At 41.5% G+C, this 26855-nt stretch overlaps 2 protein-coding genes across 5 annotated transcripts in view; one reads left to right on the top strand and one right to left on the bottom strand.

Annotated features, from left to right (window-relative positions):
• Nucleotides 1-765, top strand: part of Gfm2 (GTP dependent ribosome recycling factor mitochondrial 2) — a 40921-nt gene extending 40156 nt beyond the window's left edge. For 3 of the 4 annotated variants that reach the window (XM_070031351.1, XM_070031354.1, XM_070031355.1), the window contains one exon: nucleotides 300-765. In XM_070031351.1, coding sequence (XP_069887452.1) covers nucleotides 300-560 — 261 coding nt within the window. In that variant the 3' untranslated portion in view covers nucleotides 561-765. The remainder of the gene's footprint in view (nucleotides 1-299) is intronic. The other variant, XM_070031352.1, reaches the window with a different exon arrangement.
• Hexb (hexosaminidase subunit beta) lies at nucleotides 735-26855 on the bottom strand. The gene is made up of 14 exons (XM_070031356.1): nucleotides 26554-26855; nucleotides 22928-23073; nucleotides 19382-19447; nucleotides 15244-15290; nucleotides 14645-14755; nucleotides 12830-12931; nucleotides 10117-10246; nucleotides 7985-8168; nucleotides 7094-7180; nucleotides 4822-4894; nucleotides 3534-3708; nucleotides 1651-1741; nucleotides 1242-1346; nucleotides 735-910 (listed from the first exon to the last, which is right to left on the bottom strand). The coding sequence occupies exons 1-14, from the start codon at nucleotides 26799-26801 to the stop codon at nucleotides 853-855; spliced, it is 1623 nt and encodes a 540-aa protein (XP_069887457.1). The 5' UTR covers nucleotides 26802-26855; the 3' UTR covers nucleotides 735-852.

The raw sequence follows: 26855 nt of genomic DNA, 5'->3' as shown, positions 1-26855 counted from the left end.
CAGTATTTGCTCCCACCTATTTTTGCTCTTGGACAAGCACAAAGGTATCAGCAGAAAAGCATGAGGATGGGGGGAAGTCACCTCACAAGTGCCAGGGTCGCAGAATGTCTGCAGCTTCCTGCACTTGACTGTGGTCCCCACAACATTTCCATAGCCACTTTTTCTGAAAAGGTAGTGAAATGATCTGTCTGAGGTAAGCCTCCTCCTCATTACCACCACCTTTCTATGCTAGTAGTCCAAAAATAATCAGTAGCATGAGAAACTGAAGGTTTAAAGTTGATGTAATAACAAACGTAAAGTCTTTTGTCTTAGGGTTATTCAACTGTGCTTCGGACACTCACATCCGGCTCAGCGACTTTTGCCTTAGAATTGTCTTCTTATCAAGCCATGAGTCCTCAAGACCAAAGCATGCTGCTCAGCCAGAGAAGTGGTTCTGCCTAAGTGTTTTAGGTCTGTGGAAATGGAAAGAAGTTCAGGAGCGTCTCCCCCCCTGCTTCATTTTCACTTTCAGGCCAGAACTTTTAGCACATTCAGAGTATTGGATAAAGGACACAACTTAAACTGTCAATAACACCAGAGCTGCCCATTTTAGAAAATACTATGTGCTCTTTTACAGTAAACACATCTGAAGTTGTTCTTATGAAGTTATTACTGGAGTTGTTAACACTCAGCGGTCTGTTTTGTTTCTCACAGAATGATGCCAGTCTTCTGTACGTAATGTAAAATAAGACAGATTCAATCAATAAAATATTTTATTCAAAATAAGGCCTAACATCTTAATTGACATGATTGCACAATGACTGCAGTGCTGGTAGTTGTGCGATTTCCCTCCTGCTCTGTTTCAGTTCCTTGTTAGATTTGATCATGGCTGCAGTATCCAGTGAAGAGGGGCTGTGCAGCTATTCCACGTCTGAGGAAGGACAGACAACATGAATAGAAGTTGCTGTAGATTGAGGTAAGCTACTAAGTTCTCTGACATGGTAGGTGAGTGATAAGTTACACTAAACATTTTATAGCTCTCTATAAAACACTCATAAAAGCTATCTTATAGGTATTCTTTCACACACAGAAACCAATTCCCAATTTCTCCAAATTTAATCACCATTTGTTAGGTGACATTTCTATTTACACCAAAGTGGTAGAGCTGGTTAGCCCTAAGGAAAGTGGGGGTGGGGGTGGGGGTGGGAATCCTCATTAACACCTGAGAGGATCCTAGCTTGAAATCCACGTTTTTCTCTTACCTAACCATCCTGCAGCGGTGTTGTGTTAGCCTGTTGTAGGCATCCTCGATATCCACCACATCCTTTTGACTCCAGAGTCTCTCACCAATAGCACTTGCCCGAGGCCTAAAATTGAAACCATGTATCTCCAAAAGAGTTTCTTTTTAAATTTTGTTATTATTAAGGTGTTGTACAAAGGGGTTACATAAGTCAGGTAAAAAGTACACTTCATTTTGGACAATGTCACCTCATCCCTTGCTCTCTCTCTATTTCCCTCCCATCTCCACACAAGTTGTATAGATCTTTTTCAACACATTTATCTAGTGAATCACTGTTGCACAAAGTTTCAAAGACATATGCTTAGGGCAATTCCTAGTGCTCTCCTGAAACTAGGACATCTTAATTAACTCAAATATTTCCAGGTCCTTACCATAATCTTGGAGTGAGGTTAGTTGAGTCAACGTATTCTCCCCACAGACAGGCCTCTCCACCAATGATAAGTTGTTTCTGCGTCTCAGAACCTCCAGTAACAACATTGAAAGGATATCAGCAAGGCCATGCAATGCCAGAACACAGGGACAGCGATTCCCCTTTTAGGACCACATTCCCCTAACCCACATGGATCATAGTATTTGTCCACACAATGTGCTAGGCCAGTACTAAAAGTACTTTCTTCTTTTCTTGTGATGGTCCTGGGGCTTTAACTTAGGGCCTGGGTGCTATCCCTAAGCTTTTCTGCCCAAAGCTGTGTCCCTCTACCACTTGAACCACAGATTTACTTCCAGCTTTTTGGTGGTTAATTGGAAATTAAAAAAAAAAAATCTCATGTACTTTTCCTGCCCAGGCTGGCTTCAAACAGTGATCTTCAGATCTCAGCCTCCTGAGTAGAGTACAGGTGTAAGCCACTGGCACCTGGCTTCTTTTGGTTTATACAGTTATTCAGATACCAGAATTCAGTTTTCCCCCAGTGCCAACTAACAGCATGCTGAGAGATAAACGTTAAATACTTGCTACATTTTAATGAGCTATGACTGCTATAATGCCTGCCTCCAATTTATACCTGTTAGTATTTTTAAGAGTGTGCAACTATAAAAATAGTAATCATGATTTTCTGATCCCTATGGAATGCTTTCTAGAGAGAGTTATATCAACTTTTAATAGTACTACAGTTCTAAAACTTTTCATAAAAAAATCTTTTTCCAAAGGAAATTTTGTACTAAAGATTAAGTGACTCATGCCTATAATCATTAGGGGGTTGAGATCAAGAGGATCAAAAGTGCAAGGATTTCCCAAACAAAAAGTAGGAAATAATCCCACCTCATCTAATAAAAAGCTGGGCATGGTGGGGCATACCTGTTATCCTAGCTACATGGGAAATAGGATGATTGTGGTCCAGGCTGGCACAAACAAAAGGTAAGAAAGATCCAATTTAAAAATAATGGGAGCAAGCTGGGGCATGTGGCAAGTGCTTTTAATTTAAGCTATCCAGGAGGCTGAGATCTGAGGATCATGGTTCAAAGCCAGGCAGGGCAGCAAAGTCCATGAAACTCTTGTCTCCAATTAGCTGCTAAAAAGCCAGAAGAGAAGCTGTGGCTGAAGCAGTAGAGCACTAGCTTAGGGACAGCACCGAGGCCCTGAGTTCAAGCCCATGACTGGCACACTTACAACAAAAAGATAAATAAGACAAATAAAGAGCAGAAAGGGCTGGAGCTGAGGCTCAAGTGATCAAGCCACCTGCCTAGCAAAGTGAATGCCTTCTATTCAAACCCCAGTACTGGGAGCAGGAGGTGGGAGGATTTGTGGGGAGGAGGGATGCCACCTCTCAGACATTTCCTCTCATTGCCCTTGACTTGAGAATTCCAAGGATCAGTGGGAATGTAGCTTAATGGTAGAGTGCTTGCGTACTTAGCACCAAATAAACATAAAAAGCCCAGTGCTAGCCTTGAGATAAAGAAGCTCAGAGACAGTGCCCAGGCCCTGAGTTCAAGCCCCAGGACTGGCAAAAAAACAAAAAACAAAAAACAAACAAAAAAAAAACAAGGACTATATAGCCTTATACTGTATTCCTTTACTAAGTGTCCTACAATAGAACACAGCCAAACATCTTTCAAATCAGTGACAACTGGAGGTAGAATCTTAAAGGATCTACTTCTGAATTCCTTTTGTTTAGATTAATCTCAGTCATTAAAATAATTCTGAAGTGTTTGGGTTTTTTAGGTAAAATTAAGAAACAAAAGGGAAAACAGTAGGCTAGGTTTCCTGAGTGGTAGGCTAGGGAAGAAAACAATCAAGGCAATAATGGTGGTCACTTACCCTGAAATTTTAAAGGCTCCACTTCATAATATGTTTTCCAATCTTGTCCATAGTTAATTAAATCCAAGTACCACGGAGCAGAAAGGATTACAGGGAAGCCAGCCGCTGTGACTTTCCTTAGTTCTTCATAAAAATATTCGGATTTCCACACTTCAACTATCGTGCCTGGGTGAAGCTGTAAAAGATACAGAGTGCAGTACATGTATCAGACCTAGCAAATATAACAGATGAACTGACAGCCTCAAGCATTCTAGCTAGAACACAAATTGCAATACATATTATTAGAACTACAGATCCAACTGATGGATTCACAGTCCAAACGTATCATAGCTAGCTAAAAACACAACTTCCTAAAATCCTAAAGGAAAAAAAAATACCCATTTCTTTTTAAAAGTTGGCTCTATGTGCTGTTTATTTTCTTCCATCACTGAGCTCAGCTTCATCTCCCTGAAAGCTGGATATTTTAACTTTTGCTCATAGATGGCATGTGTGGTGTCATCCATCTTAGCACTGAGGCTGACAGTGAATTATAGTCCCTTTTCTCCCACACTAATGCTTGGCTTACTTTGGAATCAGGAGGGTACCAGCTTCTCTAGAAAAGTATACGAGTAGGAAGGGATAGTAAGGGGAAACAAAAGAGGAGGCAACAATGCTTGTTAAGAAATGTACTCATTACTTTGCCCATGTAATTGTAACCCCTCTGTATGGTATTTTCACAATAAAAAAAAATTAAAAAGAAAGAAGAAAAGTATACTAGTAGGTGACTCACAAATTCTCTTGCCCCGCCCAGTGTCGGTGGCTCACACCTATAATCCTAGCTACTCAGGAGGCTGAGATCGAGGATCATGGTTCAAAGCCAGCCTGGGCAAGGAAAGTCCATGAGACTCTTATCTCCAATAAACCACTAGAAAACTGGAAGTGGCACTGTGGCTCAAGTGGTAGAGCGCTGGCCTTGAGCTGAACGGTGGAGGGATAGCGCCTAAGCCCAGAGTTCAAGCCCCACAACTGACCCCCAAAAAACAAAAAACCCCACCAAATTCTCTTGCCTCACAGAACATAAAGGATATTAACTGTGTCACAGAAAAAAATAACTTTTTTAAAAAGGTTATATTGACAATTTTACTATAAAATTGTTCAAGTTGTTTTTAATCTGTTCTACCTTTCTGGGAAAAAAATTCGAAATACTTCAATTTATGAGTAATAATGAGCTATGGAAAGGAGGGGTAAGGAAGGGGAAACAGCAGATCCTTATATCTTCAGAATCACATGCATTTTTCATAATTCTTACCTTTGCTTTATTATCAAAAACCTCTTGCCAGACAATGGATCTCTTATTTAGAGATGCAATAATATCTAAAAGCCTAGGATTGGGAGAAAAACAGTTATTTCACCTTAACAACATGGTTAAAACCACACATTTTTTTATCCAGGACTTGGAGAAAATTTGGGAGGTACGTTTCAGTATAAAAGCTATGTAGTATCAGGTGCTAGTGGCTCACACCTATAATCCTAGCTACTCAGGAGGCTGAGATCTGAGGATCATGGTTTGAAGCCTGTCTGGGCAGGAAAGTCTGTAAGACTTTTATTTCCAATTAAACAATGAAAATCTGGAAGTGGAGGTGTGGCTGAAGTGGTAGAGTGCCAGCCTTGAGCAAAAAATGCTAAGGGACAGCACCCAGGCCCTGGCACAAAACAGTCCTAATACTGGCACAAAATCAAGACCAATAAATAAATAAAGTTATATAGCACAACCAGGTAAAATTAGGTAGCAACTCAAGTAGTCCTTTTTGCTAAGGGCATAGAACCTAATATAGTAGTGGGGATTAACAGTCTTTGCTTGAGTGCTTGAGCTAAGTATACCCTTAAAGCAGGAAGAACTAAGCTTAAATTAACTTGGTAAGCAACTCATAGGAAACTGCCCAACAGTACTCAGTAATTTCCTGGGGATCTTGGAATAAAGGAAACCATCATCTAGTCTGTCATGTCTCCTAAGTAACAATCAGCTTTTGACTAATGGGCTACAACTGCATAGACATTTAGACAATACTAAGTACTCTGCAAAGTAAGTAAAAAAAATCCTATCACAGAAAGGCTGAATAGGGACAAGTTGGAATTTGTGTATTACAAATCACTGGAACAGCCTGCAACTTCTTTTCTGCATGGCTTTATGCCTATATAGCTTTGTTTAAAAGCCTAAAGCTCTGCCCCTTTAAGGGATCAGTTTGCTATTCCCTAGACTAGAGCAGCATGGTCCAATAGAACTCTCTGCCATGATAGGAATGTTCTGTATCTGCATTTTCTAACATGGAAGCCACCACCCTCACCACTATGGAACACTTAAAATGTGCTGGCGCAACTGAGGAACTGAACTTTCAGTTTTCTTTAATTTTAATTAACTTGAAAACAAACCCCATTTGACTGGACTGGGCTACTATATTGTATAACAATAGGTAGGAAGCAAAAGATAGAGTCCACCTAGTTCTGAAGATCACAGTTCAAAACCACCCTGGACAGGAAAGTCCATGAGACATCTCCAATTAACTACCAAAAAGATGGAAATGGAGCTGCAGCTCAAGTGGTAGACTGCTAACCTTAAGCTAAAAAGTTAAAGGTCAGCTCTCAGTCTCTGAGTTTAAGCCCCAGGAATGGCACCAAAAAGAAGGAAGGACGGAAAGAAGGACGGAAGGAAGGAAGGAAGGAAGGAAGGAAGGAAGGAAGGAAGGAAGGAAGGAAGGAAGGAAGGAAGGAAGGTGGGAGGGAGGGAGGGAGGGAAGGAGGGAGGGAGGGAGAGAGGGAGGGAGGGAGGAGGGAGGGAGGGAGGGAGGGAGGGAGAGAGGGAGGGAGGGAGGAGGGAGGGAGGGAGGGAGGAAAGGAGGGGGGAGGAAAGGAGGGAAAGGAAAGAAAGAGAAAGAAAGGAAGGAAGGGAGGGAGGGAAGGAGAGAGGGAAGGAAAGGGGAAAGAGAAAAAGAAAGAAAGAAAGGGAGGGAAAGAGTGATTGAATGCAGTGTGTTCATATCTCTTGCTTGCTTGCTTTTATTCCTTCCTTCCTTCCTTCCTTCCTTCCTTCCTTCTTTCTTTTCTTTCTTTCTCTCTCTTTCTCTCTCTCTTTCTTTCTCTCTCTTTCTCTCTTTCTTTCTTTCTTTCTTTCTTTCTTTCTTTCTTTCTTTCTTTCTTTCTTTCTTTCTTTCTTTCTTTCTTTTCTTTCTCTTTCTTTCTTTTTTTCTCTTTTCTTTGCCAACTTTGGGGCTTGAACTCAGGGTCTGGGCACTGTCCCTGAGCTTTTTTGCTCAAGGCTAGCACTCTGCCATGTAAGCTACAGTGCCACTTCCAGATTTTTCTGTTCATGTGGTACTGAGGAATGGAACTCAGGGCTTCATGCATGGTAGACAAGCACTCCACCACTAAGCAACATTCCCAACCCATCATATTGCTTTCTTTAGTGACTTTTCACATCTACACTTTGCAAAGAGGTGGAGAGGGGAAAATAAACAAAAGCACAGTACTACATAGCTTCAATATTTTCAAGAAAACATTAATAAGTTAGTTTTCAAATGACTTACTTTTTAATATAGAAAGATTCTAGTTTGGTAAAATCACTACCAAAGCCTTTTGTCTTCATGAAACCCTGAATTGCGGGATTTGATGCCCTTAAACAAACAAACAAAAACCAGTGATTAAAATTTCACTGTTTGATGGACCTTTATGACTGTCTATTATGAAATCAGCACCTATCCTTAACATCAGTTGTGCTGATTTAGGAGGCAAAATGGTAGATGACAAGTATCTGTCATTTTCACTCTGAAGTGGCTCAGCTGCCCTCCCTTCCCTCTCCTGTGTAACTACATACCTTTTTGCTATCCCTCTATCTTTTGTTATTCCCCTATCTCCTTCTTTTTTTTGGGGGGGGGTGTCTGGTGGTGGGCCTGAACTCTGGGCCTGGGCGCTGTCCCTCAGCTCTTCAGCTCAAAGCTAGCGCTCTACCACTTGAGCCACAGCGCCACTTCCGGCTTTTTTTTTTCTGCTTATGTGGTGCTGAGGAATTGAACCCAAGGCCTCATGCATGCAAGGCAAGCGCTTTACCACTGAGCCACCTTCCCAGCCCCTCCCCTAGCTCCTTCTTATGACCACCCTGGTTAAGGTATTCCTAGATCACAAAAGTCCATCTTTGTTTCTACATTCAACTAAAGAGTCTTGAGCATTGAAATTGATTGACTATTGGGTCCCACCATCCCAAGCTAGTAATGGGAAAATAAAGTATAACACAGCCACTACTCAGTTCTATTTGGTCACACCACCCAACTGTACATTCTCCAAAACTCAACCACTTCTCTAGTTGTGTGGTCCAGTTTAGCAATATTATGCCAAATCTTCCTTTTTTATGTGGAACCCCTAATCTCTACACTTCCAGTGCCACAGGGTAAAAAAGATAGAGATAGATAGAATCATCATACCAACAGTGAAATTCCACCTCATCTCCTCCCAAATGAATGAACTGATCTGGAAACACATTACTAATTTCTTTGAAAAATGTCGTAAGGAACGTGTAAGTTGTATTTAGAATAGGGTTTATAGGCCCAAAAGTTAGTTCTGTATTCCTGTATGATGTGGAACATGGAGTCAAGAGGCCTTTCTGACCTATGGGAAAACACAAAGATCCATTTTCAGAAAAGGGTAATACAAACAAAGTCTAGGCTTTGCCCATCAGCCATTATGCCCCGAATGCTCCTTTACTAATGACAGTATTTAGCCAAAAATGCACTCACACATGCGCGCGCGCGCACACACACACACACACACACACACACACACACACACACACACACACACACACTTCAACTACCAAATACCATAGCTCAGCAACACACCACACAATAGAGCATGTATGGTGTGGCTCACTGGGGCTGAGGCTAGGTAGGTTCCATTTCTGTTGAGTAGATGTCACTACAGCATGACATTTGTACAGGAAAAGATTGAAATTTAAAGTATGGAAACACCATCATAAAATCAAAAAGATCTTACACAAACTGAACTTTATTTTATTGAAGTTTTAAGAGATTTTATACAGAAAAGATAAGCATATTTACTGAGAGTTTCTATGGCAGTTTCTTTCAAGAGGAAAGAGCATTGCTTTCTGAATCCTTTTATCTTGATGTTTCTTCCAGTCCCTGAGATTTTATCTATTTCAAATGATTCCCAGATGTTCAGCTTATTCCAACCCCTTTTCATGAGCTTCAATCCATATTTCAAGTTCCCTGCTCAGTTCAACTGGAAATCCTAGCTGTACTTCAGCTATGACCCAACAAAAATCAAAGTCTCCATTCCCTAAATTCCCTCTTTAGCTTCTGACTGCCTTATTCTAGGCGAGGGTACACAAAACTCTGGAACTCATTCCTTTTCCTGTAGTCAGTAGAAGCCAAGTTCTATGAATTATATTTCCAGAATGTCTCTCCGTTCATTTCCATACCATCTCCCCCCAATTCTAGGACTTCGTCTCCTTCCCCCTCCAATCTATCATATCCACAAAGGTTTTCACAAAATATGAATCCATCTGATCACTCCTCTGCCCTGGTTTTTCAGGCAGTGAAGGTCTCAATCTAGGCCTTCAGTCATGGACTTTTCCAGAGTCACTATTCCCTTGCCTACCATGATAACAAAATGCACTGTACAATTGTAAATGCTCTGTATTTTGCTATATCCCTTGTGGTCATTATTTAATCCTAAAAAAAAATTACACAGGAGCTACTATTACCAGCTTCATTTTACAGTTGAGGGCACTTAAAATGAAATGTTACATATGCCAGTCAAGATTTAGTTTCTAAATGGCAAAAGCAGAATCCAAAGCTCAAGCAGCTAGACTTCACAACTGGTTCTTACCACTAACGGTCTCCTACTGTTGGCCACGCTCTACTCCCACTAAAAGAGTTGACTGTGCCTCTCACTTTTCACATGCCTTTCTTCCTGTTCTTCCCTCTATCAGAATCATGAATTATCATCCTGGTCTCTCAAAAGTGTTAGCCACAAGACTTTCTGATTCAGAAGGTCAGTTATCATGGCTTCGTCTCCTTGCTCCCTGACCCCCCAGGCTTTGATCTTAGGCAATATCAAAACATAGTGCCTTATTGACAGTAGACATATGATAATTATTGAATCACGTGTGCCAATAGTGCTACCATGGTGTCAACCACAATTAAGAACAAAATATCACTGTGGCTCACGCCTATAATCCTAGTTACTCGGAAACTGAGAACTGAAGATCACCATTGAAAACCAACCTGAACAGACAAATCCGAGACTCTTAACTCCAATTAACCAGCAAAAAGCTAGAAATGGAAGTGTGGCTCAAGTCAAGCTTGGAGGACATGAGATCCTGAGCTCAAGCCCCAGTACTGTCCCTTCCCCAACCCAAGAACAAAATACCTAGTGAGCATGAGGCCCTGAATTCAATCAAGCCTTAGTACTGCCCCTCCCCACCTAAACCCAGGAACAAAATAGCCAAACACCAAACTACAAAATAAGAGACGGGGAGGGGGGAGGGGAGCTCAGGTGTTTACTTTCTACAACTTATAAAACACAGACTCCTTACCTTTTCCCCAAGACAGTGTGTGTCCAGGAGTATCAAACTCTGGTATGACTCGAATCCCTCGTAAGCGGGCATACTCAAGAACCATACGGACATCATTTGGTGTATACACATGAGACAAAGAATAGCTTCCCTGTAACAGTCCAGTTAAAATGTACAATGTGAATTTAGTCCATGAAACGAACCGTTCTATGTGCATTTCCACATCCGACAGTGCTTTCTTCGGTTACAATGTATTCAACAGTCCTGCATGATGCAGAATGAATCATTCTAAAATATAGCATCATAGTTTTAGAAGTAGGAAATTGATACAAAACAGAAAGCAAATTTCTGCTAAATTACACATAGTCCAAGGGTGATAGCCATTCAGAGACTTTTTGTCAAATCATCATATCAACCAATTATTAGAACACTATGGATGAGTCCCAGGTTTGCTGGCAGAGCTGTCTCCTCCAAGCCCTCATTTCATGTGTTAACATGCTATTCCAACTGCTTGGAGACACAACAGATGCAAGCCAGAAGCAAATAGTTTGTCTCCAAAGTGACACTTCTGTAAACACTGCGCTTACCAACTGGAGAATCAAAGTTCACCCTCCATTACAAAGCACAGAATTCTTCTTTCAAAACCACTTTAATTACTCCAGCCTTTAAAATTCCTACATATATCTACTCTTTATGGGACTTGATTGTTTTTAAGGCTGTCAGTCTTTTAGAACTCAGATTTGGTTGTAACTAAAGCTAAGAGTCCATTAAAAGGAACTATTGTTTCAGCCAGAGAGTAAAATGGAAAAAGTAGAAGGAAAATAGATGGAGTAGGAAAGACAAATATCTAATGTTCTCTCTCATATGCAGAATCTAGCCCTAAAAACAACAACAACAACAAAAACCCACCTGAATGGCACAAGTGTAAAATGAAGGGTCTGTTTGGAGGTAGGAATGAGCCAAACAGGTAAGGGTAAAAAGAGAGGGTGATGGGAGTGCAATCCAAGAACTTCACACACGTGTGAAAACAGAATGATGAAAATGTAAATGTTTAAAAGGAAGAAGGAGAGAGAAGAAAGATTAAGGGGGTGAATCTGATCTAGTACATTACATGCATGCATGGAAGTTTCACAATGAAACCCTTAAATTAACACATGATTCACACATGCTAACTTAAAAATGAATTCTTAGCACCTTTCTCAAAGTATACGTTATAAATGTCAACTTCTGAGTAAACAATGCTCAATTGGAAATGTATTCATTACCTTACTCATGTAACTGTAACCCCTCTGTACAGTATCTTTACGATAAAAAATATAGACTAAAAAATAAATGTCAACTTCTGAAAGGGGTCTTGACTGCCACCCTTACCCCTCATCAGATTTGTATCTAAACAAGTTCAGAGCCAACTACCAATGTACAGTAAGTACCGACAACATATAACTTAACACTGGGACACAGCCTGCAAAGTCCAGACTGTAGGAAGCTGTAGTTTCTTCAACAATAAGTGACAAGGGAAACAAGTTAGGAGGGGGCACTTACATATCAGCACAGAATTAGCAGACGCACGAACTGTCCGCAATGTGCAGGCAGTTTCTTTGTGTCCCAATGCAAATGTTTTTGCTTTATTGGCATATACTGAATTGTAACAATAAGAGGTTTCATTATGGCATTTCCATATATGCATGTAAAGTACTTTGATCATGTTCACCCCCTCAAGAAAATGTTTTTTAATTATATCTTTATTATCTTTAAGTAGGTACAAAGGAGTTGCCATTCAAAAATCAGGTTGTTTTTTTTTTAAGGATACTTTGGTAAATATGACCACAGCTCTCGGGCTGTTGATTTTTATCTGTAATGAGATTGTGTTTACATTTCTTTGCAAATCAGGTCTTTGTATAAGTGAAATAGGAAGTTTGAGATTTGACTCAAAATAACGAGTATAAATAATACAAGATTAGCTATATATTGATTATTGGAGAGGATGATAGAATGTAGGAATTAAGCAGTTGTATTTTGTGACTATTTAATTGAAACTGTCCATTGTAAAAACTACAACAAGAACACAAATGCATCCCAGCATTTTTGCCTATACTACATCAGAGCAAATCTTGGAGAAAATCTTGGACTGGTAGTCAAAAGACAGAGCTCCACTTCTAACCTTTCCTAACAACTCCTTACAATATGGAAACTTCTCTGGATGTCAGTTACTTGCTTTGTAGGAGACTAAAGTAGGTGACCATGAGGATCTCCCCAGTTCCAATATTCTAGAATATTCCATGTGAACACATTTAGCAGAGACCACCAATGTTTTCTTAGAAAGAATTCATCTCTAAAAGATCCCACTTCATTGGAACTTCAGAGAAAAAAAGAAACAGTCATTTACACATTTCCAGACAATTCTGCTTAAAACAAATATACTGTCTGCCTACCTGATACAAATTTTAACTATATCTTATTCATGAAATATTCAGATCTTCTACATTAAGTTCTTAAAATTATGTATCTCCTGTAGATTATTTATATTTATGATAATGTTTACAACAATCATTATAGTAGCTTTTATAATATAACAATAACAAAAAGTTTTATGGATCGACAATGCTAGAACTTTTAAGCCACAAATAGCTAACATTTACAGATTGATTTTTAAGAAAAAGCACTTAAGCTGTAACCTTCTAATGAAGTTATACCAAAGATTTTGTAGAGAGCCATAGTAACAGGCATTACTCACTGCATTGCTTAGCTGAGGAAAACTGACGCTCTGGTAAGGGAAAGACTGATCATCAACTATGTGCCAGTGGAGGACATTAAACTTATTGAAAGCCATGGCATCCTGCAAGCAAACATGTTAAGGATTATTATATGCCAGAAAACTTCCGCAATCCACAGCACATATCTACATCTGAGATTGCTTCCAATAAGCCTGCCCCCTTAAAAAAATGTTTTAATGGTAAAGAAAGAATAATAGAAAAAGTGAGTGTAAGTTCCTCATCCTGCATAGTTTGCATGACATGTGCCTATTCAGGAAGCTTGTATCGGTCACATGTATTTGACAGTCAGCTGCCACATTGCTCTATGGAGCACAGCATCTGATGAAATTCCCACGGTTTAGGGATGTGCTAGGGCCAGAAATAGTTCTTGACTACCATTGTGATTGGGAATGGAATGGAGGAAAAATGAGGCATTTGTTTATATCAAGGATTATAATTACCATAGTTCTGAAATGTGATAAATCCTGAGAAATGAAAGCAAAATCATTACAAACTCAGTATACTCTCCCAGAGAAATGTTTGGGCACATTGCCATATTGATTTAATGTTAAGCCCTGAAGGAATAAAAACAATAAAAAATAGGAAGAGGGTAGAAATGACCTGCCAGATCATCAAAACTTGAAGGCCCTTTTCCTCCATCAAATGGAGAGATCTGACTGTTGAGGTTGAGAAACAGCTTACATACACAGATGGTATCAAACTTAGAATTACCTCAAAAGAAAAAAAAAACCCACAAAATTTCTAAAGCTACAGAAAGAATTAAAATGATCTGTACTGGCTGAAGAAGATAAACTGGTAAGGCCTGAAATTCCAGAAACTATGTTATTAATGGGATTTAGTAGTTAACATCTGTTTTATTGAAAACAGTGGGAAAATTATAAGCAAATAGAAAAACACCCATCACACAATCTACATACAACACAACATGGAAAAATTCCTAAATCAACAAGTAAGGCATTAACCCTGGAGAAGATAAAACGGACATAGTGGCTGTCTCTTACCTAATAGCTAGTTATAGTAACATACATGTAAATGTTTATGCATGTAAATGTTTACATTTCTTAACAGAAATAATACAGTTAATAAGTAAAAGAGGATTGTAGTCAGTTGACAGGTGATGGAATGACCCAATATACAGTCTTTGGATAAAACAGCTAAGCTCAACTGTCTTCTTATCTTCCCCTACCTCTGAGGTTGCATATTATTTGGGAACATTTCCTTAAACTAAAACAAATCTTAGACCCCTTCTTGTGCCATTTTTGAAAAAGGTGTGGGTAACAAAATCAAAGGACACTAGGTAGAAGTATGGTGGAATATGTTCTAAACTAAAAGTCTACACATCTGATTTGACAAATCACAGTACCCAGAGAGGCCCAATGGCGGTAAACTTTAGTCTCAGCACTCAGGAGATTGAGGCAGGAATACCTTGAGTTCAAGATCAGCCTGGCCTGCTTTTGAGACTCTATCTCAAAAACAAAACATTAGCAACAATAACAACAACAAACATCCTGTTTTTCTTCTAACAGTCTTGACTATATATGTTGTCTGAGATCATCCAAGTAAAAATGGGAGAGTGATCTCCTGATCCCCAATTCCAAGCTGAGGAAACACATAGGGAGAGAAGGGAGAAATCCCAGTGTTTGTTCTATATAGTAGAAAAACAACAAATCCTCCCGCTTCACCCTAAACGGTAGCACAAGTAACCAATATAAGCAGCACCACTAAGGGGACACATCTGCAGAACAGAGATAGACTAGAATAAAGCCATTACCTACCAGAGTTTTAAGAATAGTCTTAACTGGCAGGTAGTGCCTGGATGTATCAATTAAAATTCCTCTATGAGGAAACCTCGGAGAATCAGTAATCGTGGATTCACTGATGGTAAACTAGGAGACAAAATAAAATTTTGATTTAATTTTAGAATTTTCTCTTACCTCGAACCCAGTAAAAACTATAAACATCCCAATAAATACTGGATAAAAAATTTAGTTGAGAAAAACAACAACAAAAAACATGAAATTGCTAGGTGTTGGCGGCTCACATCTATAACCCTAGCTACTCAGGAGGCTGAGATCTTAGGATCAAAGTTCAAATCCAGCCTAGGCAGACAAATCCAAGAAACTCTAATCTCCAATGAACAAGTAAAAAGCCAGAAGTGGAGGTTATGACTGAGGTGGTAGAAAAATAATCGTGAACAAAAAAGTTATCTAAGAGTATGAGGCCCTGAGTTCAAGTCCCAGTACTGGCAGAAATTTGTCAGCCAAAATAAATATTTAGGGAATAGAAACTTTCAGGGAGTAGTAGCTAAACAGGCTATATTTTTCTAATAGTAATATGTCTATGCAATAATTTTTAATAATATAATCATACTTACAGTCCCAAAAGAATCTTTGTAAACTAACTGGCTAAAGGTCTCCAAACCTACAGAAGGTAAAATTGACTGTATTAATTTATGAAACAATAAAATTGAGACAATAAAATTGTATTTTCCAGACAAATTCATACCCATGTTAGGTAAATGAATTAAAATACAGTATTGGGTCGATCACTCTAAAGTAGAGCTCTATAGTTAAATTCTCTAGTAAAATTTCAAAACCCAAAGCTTAATTTTAAAGAAGGCAATCCCACTATTTAGCAGTACTAGTTCCTTAAGAAATACATAGTGGGGCTGGGAAGGTGGCTCAGTGGTAGAGCACTTGCCTTGCAATGCATGAGGCCCTGGGTTCGATTCCCCAGCACCACATAAGCAAGAAAAAAGCCGGAAGTGGCGCTGTGGCTCAAGTGGTAGAGTGCTAGCCTTGAGCTGAAGAGCTGAGGTACAGCGCCCAGGCCCAGAGTTCAGGCCTCACAACCGGACCCAAAAAAAAAAAAAAAAAAAAAAAAAAAGAAATACATAGTGCTCTGAGAATTTCCACGATCAAATATTACAGTTAATTTGAAAGGTACCCAAACTTAACATGAAACTGTAACTTGAGGCCCACTTTTACACAAGTAAGTTTTTCCCTGAGCTACTAGATGACAGGCTAATTTCTTTAACTGGCCTTCACTTTATCAATAACCATCATTCTTCCTAATCACCTGTAATAGCCAAGGAATTTATTTTTTTTGTGCCCATCTTGGGGCATGAATTCAGGGCCTAGGTGTTGTCCCTAAGTTTTTTGCTCAAGGCTAGCATTCTACCACTTATGCCACAACTTCACTTCCAGCTTTTTTAGTATTTAATTGAAGATAAAGAGTCTCACTGACTTTCCTGCCCTAGCTGGCTTTGAACCATGATCCTCAGATCTCAGGCTCCTCAGTAGCTAGGATTACAAGTGTGAGCCACTAATACCTGGTACCAGAGAAAATTTTAACATAAGGATAATTCAAAGCCATTTTTGCTATGCCTTCCTCTCTTTCCATGCTCCTGATAAACAGGTTCACACTGAGAAAAATAACTAAAATTCTCTGTTAAGTAACCTACATTGCATTAGAGAGCATCACTTTGAAAGTATGTTGACAAAGATAAAATACAGACTATTTGAACTAAAGTCTCTAGTCACTGAATACTCTAAGTTCCTCATTTTAGTATGGAGTGGAACAAACAATAACATTGAGATACCACCTCACTCCAGTTAGAATGGCTAAAATCAAGAACTCTAAAAACAGCAGATGCTGGAGGGGATGTGACAGAAGGGAATCTTACTGCATTGTTGGTGGGAGTGTAAACTTGTTCAACCACTTTGGAAAGTAGTATGGAGGTTCTCAAAAGACTCCACACATAGAGCTCCCCTATGACCCAGCAATCCCACTTTTGGGCATTTACCCAAATGTTTACAAACAAGAACACACTAAAGCTACCAGCACAACTATGTTTATTGCAGCACCATTTACTATAGCTAAGATATGGAACCAACCCAGATGCCCCTCAGTAGATGGATGGATCAAGAAAATGTGGTATATATACACAATGGAATTCTATGCCTCCATCAGAAAGAATGACTTTACCCCATTTGTTAGGAAATGGAAAGGCTTGGAAAAAATTATATTAAGTGAAGTAAGCCAAGCCTAAAGAAACATAGGTCCCATGGTTTCCCTTATTTGCAATATCTAGTATATGTCTGAGTCAAGCAGAAAAGGTCAGATAAGGTGATGTTAGGGAAATGAACCCTAAGATATGTATTCAAATGTTTTTTTTTCTTTCATGCGATTGTTTCTAACGCATTTATAAGATTATTTCTTTGTTGCTTTGTATGTCCCTCCCCCACAGTATAACCCCTGCTTTCACTGTATTTGATGTATTTGATAATTTGTGGAGGGGAAGGGGAAAAACAAATCATTTAAATAGGGATACAGGTGGACCCATTGCAACAATGAGATGTACAAGTCGTTATATCGAAAACGAACTTTACAACTTTGGTGCAGGGGTGGGGGTGTGTGGGGCGGATTGGGGGGGGCGAGGGGAGGATATGAAGGGATGGGAAGGGGAAACAAAGGAGGAGGCTACAATGCTTTATAAGAAATGAACTCATTATCTTGCCCATGTAATTGTAACCCCTCTGTACAGTATTTTCACAATAAAAAAAAAAAAGAATCTATTCTCCCTAACAAATGCCCAAAAAGACAGGCAGACAAAGAAACCATATGACATTCTATGTAAATGACCCAAATGATAATCATTGCAGTCACATTAATAATAAATACCCACAGATGACTTCATATTCTAATGAAGTAATGTAATCCTACCATTTTTATGGTATAATAAGCTGGGCATGGTGGCACATGACTGTAATTCTAGCCACTCAAGAGCTGGAGATCAAGAGGACTGCCATTCAAAACCAGTCCTAGGAAGAAGTTCACACGACCTATTTGAACCAATACAAAAGCTGGGCATGGTGACGTACACTTGTCATTCTAGCCATGCAGGAAGCTTAACAGGAGAATTAGATCCAGGCTAGCCCCAGCAAAAAAGTAAGACTTTATTTTTTTTTAATCAAAGCAAAAAGGGATGGAGGCATGGACCAAGTGGGAGGAGTGCCTGCCTAGCAAACTCATGGCCCTGAATTCAATTCCCAGTACCCCTGTGTGTGTGTGTGTGTGTGTGTGTGTGTGTGTGTATGTGTGTGTGTGTGTGTGTGTGTGTGTGTGTGTGTGTGTATGAATATATGAATAACAATTATTGTGTTAGATAATAACCTGAGTCAAGTCTAAAGACTTTTTTATATTTTTTATTATTATGTCTTGCTAGCTTACATTTTTAAAATTTCCTTTTTTAAATAATTCTGTTGAAAGCAGGGTGCTGGTGGCTCACGCCTGTAATCCTATCTACTTAGGAGGCTGAGATCTGAGGATCGCCGTTCAAAGCCAACCCAGGCAGGAAAGCCCATGAGACTCATCTCCAATTAACCACCAGAAAACTGGAAGTGGTGCTGTGGCTCAAAGTGCAAAGCACTAGCCTTGAACTGAAGAGCTCAGGGACAGCACCCAGGCCAAGAGTTCAAGCCCATGACTGACCAAAAAAAAAAAAAATCTATTTATAAGTCAATGTGATATCTATTTCCCTAAAAGCAACTTTTGAACAGCAAAAGTAAATGTCCCCATGCTAAACTCTGAAGGTAAGATCCTGAAATTCACAGAGAAAACTTTCAAAACTGCTCTTAACCAACTCCACAGCCTATTAATCATTTCACACTGTTCTAATAAACTTAATTATATTTCTAAATTTCCATGAATTTAAAATTAGCGACGAGATACTTGCTACTAAAGGCAGCAAGAAGTACTAGCTGAAACAGAATTTTCTAAGCACAACAGTCCAGGGCCACTTAGAACATTCTAGCCCCAAGAACATCAGTTAATTTCTGCCCTGTAGAAGCCTTACAACCTTTGAATATATTTTGGACAAGTTCAAATGCAGTTTCTGTTGTGCATTAGGTAGTACCTAACCTTGGAAATAAATAATGCATCCTAAGCCAGACACTAGTGACTTACACCTATAATCCTAGCTACTCAGGAGACTAAGAGCTGAGGATTAAGGTTCAAAGCTAGCCTAGACAGGAAAATCTGTGAGCCTCTTACCTCTAATTAACCACTAGAAAACCAGAATTGGAGCTGTAGCTCAAAGTGGCAGAGCAATAGCCTTGAGCAGAAAAGCTCAAGGATAGTACCCAGGCCTTGAGTTCAAGCCCTACAACCAACAGAAAAAAAATTTTTTCCACCGGTCATGGGGCTTGAACTCTGGGCGCTGTCCCTCAGCTCTTCAGCTCAAGGCTAGTGCTCTACTACTTGAGCCACAGCACCACTTCCAGCTTTTTCTGTGTATGTGGTACTGAGGAATGGAACCCAGGGCCTCATGCATGCGAGGCAAGCACTCTACCACTGAGTCACCTTCCCAGCCCCAGAAATTTTTTAAAAAAGAAAGTTTAAAAAATTATAATAATGTATCCTGTAATGGGTCTGAGGCAGCACTGTTAGGCTGTGCTTCATTTCACAAAGCACCAAGTTTACTAGAAACAAAGAAACTGTGTAGAACTTACCTCGTAAGGCTCCCCAAACTCTGTTGGCCTTGAGCACAGCCACTGGTTCTTGCACAAGTAGAGTATCTACATGGAAGAGAGGTAGGCTTTTGTTAATCCGGGCCATTTTTCCCTTTCCTCTAGCCTATCTCCACCTAGCTGTCCTGTAGACTGTTTAAACTCCACCTGTGTCCAGTGAGACTCCTCCCACATCAGTCCAATCCATCCCACTCCTGCGTTCAATTCAGTGCATGCCAGCACCACGACCCAGGCAGTAAAGCTGTTCAAGTTAGGCCTGTAGGTGACGTCTCTTGGACTCCTCATGTTTTTAACTGCCTCTCTACAAAGTAGGGCCCTGGCTGAGATTTGAAGTCAGATCTGCAAATACTGTAATATCCACAATTCCTTTGGCCACTCAAACCTCCAACTCCTCAAAGCCCAGAGTATTATCTCCACTGTTTCCTTCAGTTTTGTAATTGCCTCAGTATCATCTGGAATAATCTGCCTTCCCTAAGACTTGCTCTCTAACTTCCTTTGGCTTTTTTCCACTAAAAGCTCACATTCATCAAGAAAGGAACTCTAGCAGGTTACTCATTGGGCAGTTTTGTTTTGTTTTATGCCCATCCTAGAGCTTGAAATATAAGTCCTGGGCACTGGCCATAGGTTTTTGTTTTTTTTTTTTTGCTCAAGGTTAGCACTCCACCACTCCAGTCACTACTCCACTTCCAGCTTTTTGGTGCTTTCTTGGAGATAAGAGTCTCATGGACTTTCCCGCCCGCGTTGACTTTGAACTGTGATCCTCAGATCTCAGCCTCCTGAGTAGCTAACATTACAGGTGTGAGCTACAGGTACCCATCCATATCTTTCAGGGTTTTTTTTTTTGGGGGGGGGTGGTCCGGTCGTGGGGCCTGAACTCTGGCCTGGGCGCTGTCCCTCAGCTCTTCAGCTCAAGGCTAGCGCTCTACCACTTGAGCCACAGCGCCACTTCTGGCTTTTTTCTTTTTGCTTATGTGGTGCTGAGGAATCGAACCCAGGGCCTCATGCATGCAAAGCAAGCGCTCTACCACTGAGCCACCTTCCCAGCCCACCTTTCAGTTTTTGAAATCACATTCTCCCAAGGCTGGCCCACAATTGGTATAGTCTTTGAGAGAGATTTGTGAAATTGATGCATCAGCCACAGAAAAGAAAGCTCTGGAGGGCACAGAGACTGACAGCTAAAGGTGTGGCAAATGCAGACTTTGCCACGGTGAAGACACTCTAGGACTAGGGGTTAATGATTTAATGCTATGTCCTGTGGACTAGATCATCACTTTCCAATACCATCACCCACACTACCGTCACAGGACAATCTGCAAGTAGGTCATATGTACCAATCACGTGACCCTCTCAGCTGACAGTCTTCTGACAGGATAGCTTCTCTATCAGAATACAGTACTGAGACAGCCAACTTCCAGCCTACACATTTCTAGTGTGAGCATGGTATAAAAATAATTATGTTTTGGGGTTGGAGGCATGGTTCAGGTGGTAGAGTGTCAGCCAATAAGCAAAAGCATCAGATCAAGAGTTCGAATCCCTGTCTCAGACAAAAAAGAAAAATCATGTCTTCTCTCAACCCATACACAATTCTTAACTTCCTATTTAGAGCTCACTGTCCATCAGTCACCATTTAGAAACCAGTTTGTCACATTATGACTTTGAGATGTCTTGGAAAAGAGTCATCAACAAAGCTTGGATGTGCTTGTACTGATTATTTTTCAATAGCTGAGGAATGACTGCTAGGCTCAAGATGCTAATTCATTTATAGTAATGAGGGGATTGATGTCTAATCACAGATACACAGCTACAGATTTCAATTTTTATATCTGTTATTTATTTATTTGCCAGTCCTGGGGCAAACTGAGCCTCTTTGTGCTCAAGACTAGTGCTCTACCACTTGAGCCACAGTGCCACTTGTGGCTTTTTCTGAGTAGTTTACTGGAGATAAGAGTCTCATGGACTACTTTCCTGCTTAGGCTGGCTTTGAACCACAATCCTCAGATCTCAGCCTCCTGAGTGGCTAAAATTGTAAGTGTGAGCCCAGTACTTGGCTTAATGTTGATAGTGTTTTGTCTTTGTTTCTTGTTTCTTTCTGCTCTTTTTTTTTGTAGTGCTGAGGACTGAACATAAGACGTTGTATAAGTAATTTCTCTACCACCAAACCTCATAACTTAGCCCCTAAGTGTGCTCTGACCCCTGCCACTTCCTCCAACTTCCTTCACATTCTTAGCCTTCTTGGATTCTTGTTATTTCAGTGAAAAAGTTAATATACATTAACTTCCATGGTCAACAACAACTAATACAAACAGCTGATAGAGGAAAATGTCACAATCACAAACGACATGATTTTGCAATCACTTTTTGAAGAAGCTTCCTGGACTGGGAACATGGCTCAAGGTATGGAATGCCAACCTAGCAAGAGTGAGGCCCTGTGCTCACGAGTTCAATCTCCAGTACTGACCCCTCCAACCCTAAAATGCTTCCCTCTCAGAGCAGAGGCTGTGGTGAGCTGACTCTCCAGTTTCAATGCAATTTATCTTTTACAACTTGCAAAATGTCATCCACATTGTCTAACAGCAAAGCTTCCTTGACAAGATAATGTGTGGATAAAGCCTTGACAAGATAAATCCATTTTCAAAAGAATGTATAAAGAAATTTCATCTAACCAAGAAGTGGTGGTACATGTCTGTTGTTTTAGCAACTTAGGATGCTAAAATGTGAGAACTGAGGTATGCAAAAAAAAAAAAAAGAAAAGAAAAGAAAAGAAAGAAAGAAAGGAAGGAAGGAAGGAAGAAAGAGAGAGAGAGAGAGAGAGAGAGAGAGAGAGAGAGAGAGAGAGAGAGAGAGAGAAAGCAAGCAAGCAAGCAAAGCAAAACAAAGCTGGGCACAGGAGGCTGAGAACTGAGGATCGCAGTTCAAAGCCAGTCAGGGCAAGAAAGGCCATAAGACTCCTATCTCTGATTAACCACCAGAAAACTGGAAATGGCTCTGTGGCTCAAAGTGGTAGAGCACTAGCCTTAAGCAAAAAACAAACTTACTGACAGCACCCAGGCCCCAAGTTCAAGCCCCAGGACCAGCAAAAACAAAAACAACAAAAACCTTGTGTCCAGGATCCACATGTATAATTATTCCATGTTCATGTTAACGTCTACATCTATATAAAACAGTTAAATATTTTATGCTGTAAAAATGTACATAAACCTGTAATCAAGTGGCTCTTTCTTTCTTTTTCTTTTTCTTTTTTTTTTTTTTGCCAGTATTGGGGCTTGAACTCAGGGCCTGGGCTTTTTTTGCTCAAGGCTAGCACTCTACCATTTGAACCACAGCACCACTTCTGGCTTTTTCTGCTTATGTGGTACCGAGGAATTGAACCCAGGGCTTCATGCATGCTAGGCCAGCACTCTGCCATGAAGCCACATTCCCAACCTAAAGTGGCTATTCTATCTGAGTGGTCTATGCCTTCCCTTTGGCACTTACTATGCTAAGCGTGTCTGTCGTGACCGGTGCATTACATTCACAGTGGGTACTTACAGGACTCATCTGAAGACACACTGGGAAAACTATCACACTGCGACTCCAGGACAATTGAGACCACAAGCTGCTGCAGCTGTGACCCAGCTCGGACTCTGGAGTGACCATGATGCCACTTGTAGAAACCAAAAATATAGTCGTAATATCTGTGGGAAGAAGTCATTTTCAACACGTTTCAATGCATTCTGGCCAAATATTAAACAGTGTCACCTTAAGTCCATGCCTCCCATGGTGTCAAACTAGGAATTAGCACCTAAGCTGTATATCAGAACTGCTTTGGGAGTTAAAAATCCAAGCCAGGTGCTGTGGCTCATACCTATCATCCTAGTTACTCAGGAAGCTGAGACCTGAAGATCGAAGTTCAAACCAGCCCAAGAAAGGAAAGTCTATAAGACTCTTATGTTCAATTAACCACCAAAAAGCCAGAAGTGAGCTATGACTCAAGTGCTAAAGCACTAGTCTTGGGTAAAAGAGCTCAGGAACAGTCTTAGGCCCTGAGTTCAAGCCTCAGGACTAACACACACACACACACACACACACACACACACACACACACACACACACACACACACACACACACACACACGCACTCAAAGCCAGAAGTGAACTGTGACTCAAGTGCTAAAGCACCAGTCTTGAGTAAAAAAGCTCAGGAACAGTCTTAGGCCCTGAGTTCAAGCCTCAGGACACACACACACACACACACCACACACACACACCACACACACACACACACACACACACTCCTGATGTACAGATCTCTAGATTAGGACTTCTGAGAAGATTGAATGCTCCTAAGTGACTCAAATGAAGTCTCTGTTAAAGACCAGCAATCAGGCCAGGTATGGTGATTCACTCCTGTAATCCCAGCACTTGGGAGGCTAAAGTAAAAGGATTGAGAATCCAAAACCTGTTTTAGCTACCTAGTGATCCAGGCCAGCGTGAACTAATTACATGGTGAGACCCTGTCTAGGGGAGAAGGGGAGTGAACAACAACAACAAAAAGAATAGCAAATAAGAATTAAAAGATGCTAAAGAAGAAAGATCAGATAGGCTTCAAAGCAACTGCTTAAACATTTTATTGGCTTTTGATAGCCCCAAGATTGTATGTGCTATTTTGATAGAAAAACATCTTGTGCTTTTCTAGAGGAGCAGGAAGACTGAGTAGGAAAATTCCATGACTTTGGATATATATGGAAGTGGACCTTTGAGAGAAGATAATGGATGGTACTAAGGGCCTTTCTCACAGGAAAGCTTTGATAGCTTTAAAAAAAAAACAAAACTAAGACGACTTAAGCATATACTTCAAAAAAAAGTTAAGATGGTAAACTGTATGTTTTTATGTAGAAGGAAAGTAAAGGAACAACAGATGTGGTAAAGCACTGGCGTGGTATTTGCCAACCCCTGTATTTGGTTCCCCAGCATTACTCTGAGATCTGGGTTAGGTGTTGACTAGCCTTTTAGGAAGTAATAGATTGAAGCTATTCATTTATGTAATATATATATATATATATATATACATATATATATATATATATATGAGCGCCTCATAAGGTATAAACTGACCGCTTTACAAAGACATGAGGCATAAGAATTCTGAACTTCCTGGGCCTGGGCTCTGTGTGTTCCCTCAACCTAGAGTTTTCTAAATACCCCCACACCACAAATCACTTCAAGCCCATCATGTTTTTCCTCTGAGATAACCTTAGCCCCTGTGTTCCTCCAAAGCTCAACCTCATGCTTTCTAATCTTAGCAATGTTTTACAACCTGCTTCCAAACAATGCCAGGTACAATTAGTAGTGCTTCCCACACAGGCCAGGGCTTATTAAGAAAACGCCTAGGACACCAGTCTTGAAATGCCAGACCTAGTTTCTGAGCTAGCTTCTAGCTGATTCAGTCTGGTTTATGTACCCATTAAGTAATGTCATCCATACTTTGTTATTTTATCACCAAGCAGAATGAGTTCCAAAGCCAATCTGGCCTGGATGTTTGTAAAACTGCCAGTCCTAGGTAAGATCTTTTAAAAAAATGTTCAAGTCACTTACAATCATGATCATCCCTCAAGATAACCCCTTTGATTTCAGTGTGTCCCCATAACAGCCCTACCTGTTAGCAGGTTCAATACTAAAACATTACAGAGTGAGCATTACTTGGCCAAAAGGGAAACCCATGGCTGGTGGTTCACACTTGTAATCCTGATTATCCAGGAGGCTGAGGTCCCAAGACTGAAGTTTAAAACCAGCCCAGGCAGATAAATCCAAGAAGCTCCTTTTTTTGGGGGGGAGGAGGGGGAAGGAAGTCCATTATGGGTCTTGAACTCTGGACCTGGGTGCTGTCTCTGAGCTCTTCAGCTCCAGGAGAACACTCCACCTCTTGAGCCACAGCACCACTTCCAGTTTTCTGGTGGTTAACAGGAGATAAGAGTCCTGCCCAGGCTGGCTTTGAACCTCAATCCTCAGATCTCAGCCTCCTGAGTAGCTAGGATTAAAGGCGTGAGCCACTGATGCATTGGCTCAAAGGGTTTTTGTATTGCAACAAGCAAAAAGGGGTGGCTCAAGGGGTCAAGTACTAGCCTTGGTTGGAAAAAGCTAAGAAAGGGTTTAAGGTACCGAGGTCAAAGCCCAGCAGTATGGGGAGAAGGGAGCACAGCAGAGAATGAGCCAGCTCTGCCAACACCACTCAGGTCTCTTCCACCCAAACATAAAGAGAAGGCTTCTTCTCTTTAATCTGGCTTTGCATTTCCTTTAGCTAGTTGGTGTCTTGAAGGCAAAAGTAGGCAGCAGTGGTAATTCCTAGATGCAGAGACGGAACCTAGGAGTGAAAGGAGACAGAGGAGCACCAATCTTTCAGGACAGTCCCACCTACACAGGTCACTGGGGACAGCAGGCGGCACAACCGATCAGCTCCTCAAACACAACCTGCCAGCGTGTGCCTGTGGTTGGTCTACTTGTGGAACCTCCCAGTGACCGGCATCCTTCTGGGGCTCTTGGAGCTGGTAGAGCTGCGGGGACTAAGGAACAGCGGAGGAGGCACTGAGTAACTCAGGTTCTGTTAATGAGGAGACTGAGGGCAGCAAAAAGACCCCGCAGGCAACGGCCAGAGAACAGGCCCTATAAAAGATTGAGCCTAGCTCATCTCACATTGTCTATAGGAACAGTTTGCAAGTGGGGGGGGGGGTCCCCACAGCGCTTCCAACTTGAGGTCTTCTGCCAACCGAATTGTTCATCTGGAGAGCAAATAAAAGCCTGGCTTGTAAGGGAAAACTTGGGGGGGGGGGTCTCTGCCCCTTCCCCCCCAATAAAACCAGCGTCTCCCAGCAAGTCCTGCCAGTGGCCCTCATCCCTATCCAATCTGCGAAAACAGTCCTCTCCTCCCCCCCCCCGCCCCCCATCATCCACTCATTTGTCCTTCCGGGCCAAACGAGGTGACAGATCTGAACAGCCAACGGGGTTATTCTGAGCCGCCGTTTCCCACGCCCCCGGGAGGGTCAGAAGCGTGGGTTTCCACCCCCGCGCCCCGCGCCCCGTCCGCCGGGCTTGGAGGCGCAGTGCGCGGCACCCCGCGGGGGTCCCCACCGTTCCGCCCCGTGCTCCGCCGCCCCGGCCCCCGGCTCGGGGCTGCTCACCGCCGAAACGCCTCCTGCAGCAGGGAGCAGGAGGGTCCCGCCGTGGAGTTGGGGCCGTGGCGGATGAAGAAGTTCTCCGGGGAGACGTGCAGCAGCCGCGAGGACATGCGCACCGAGAGCGGCATGGGCCACAGCGCCGGCCTCGGGTCGGCCTCGGCCGGCCAGGCCTGCGCCAGCAGCGCCAGCAGCGCCAGCAGCAGCCCGGACCCCCGAGCGCGGGACGGCGGAGGCGGCGGGCGCGGCTCCATGGCTGCTCCGAGGGCTCTGTGCAGCCCGAGCGCCCGCGATCGCGTCTACCGTCC

The sequence above is a fragment of the Dipodomys merriami genome, unplaced genomic scaffold, assembly GCF_024711535.1.
Source record: "Dipodomys merriami isolate MVZ:Mamm:240054 unplaced genomic scaffold, mDipMer1.0.p SCAF_20, whole genome shotgun sequence".
Classification (NCBI taxonomy): Eukaryota; Metazoa; Chordata; class Mammalia; order Rodentia; family Heteromyidae; genus Dipodomys; species Dipodomys merriami.
Note: the sequence above shows the minus strand (reverse complement) of the source record. Positions and strands in the feature narration are given on the sequence as shown.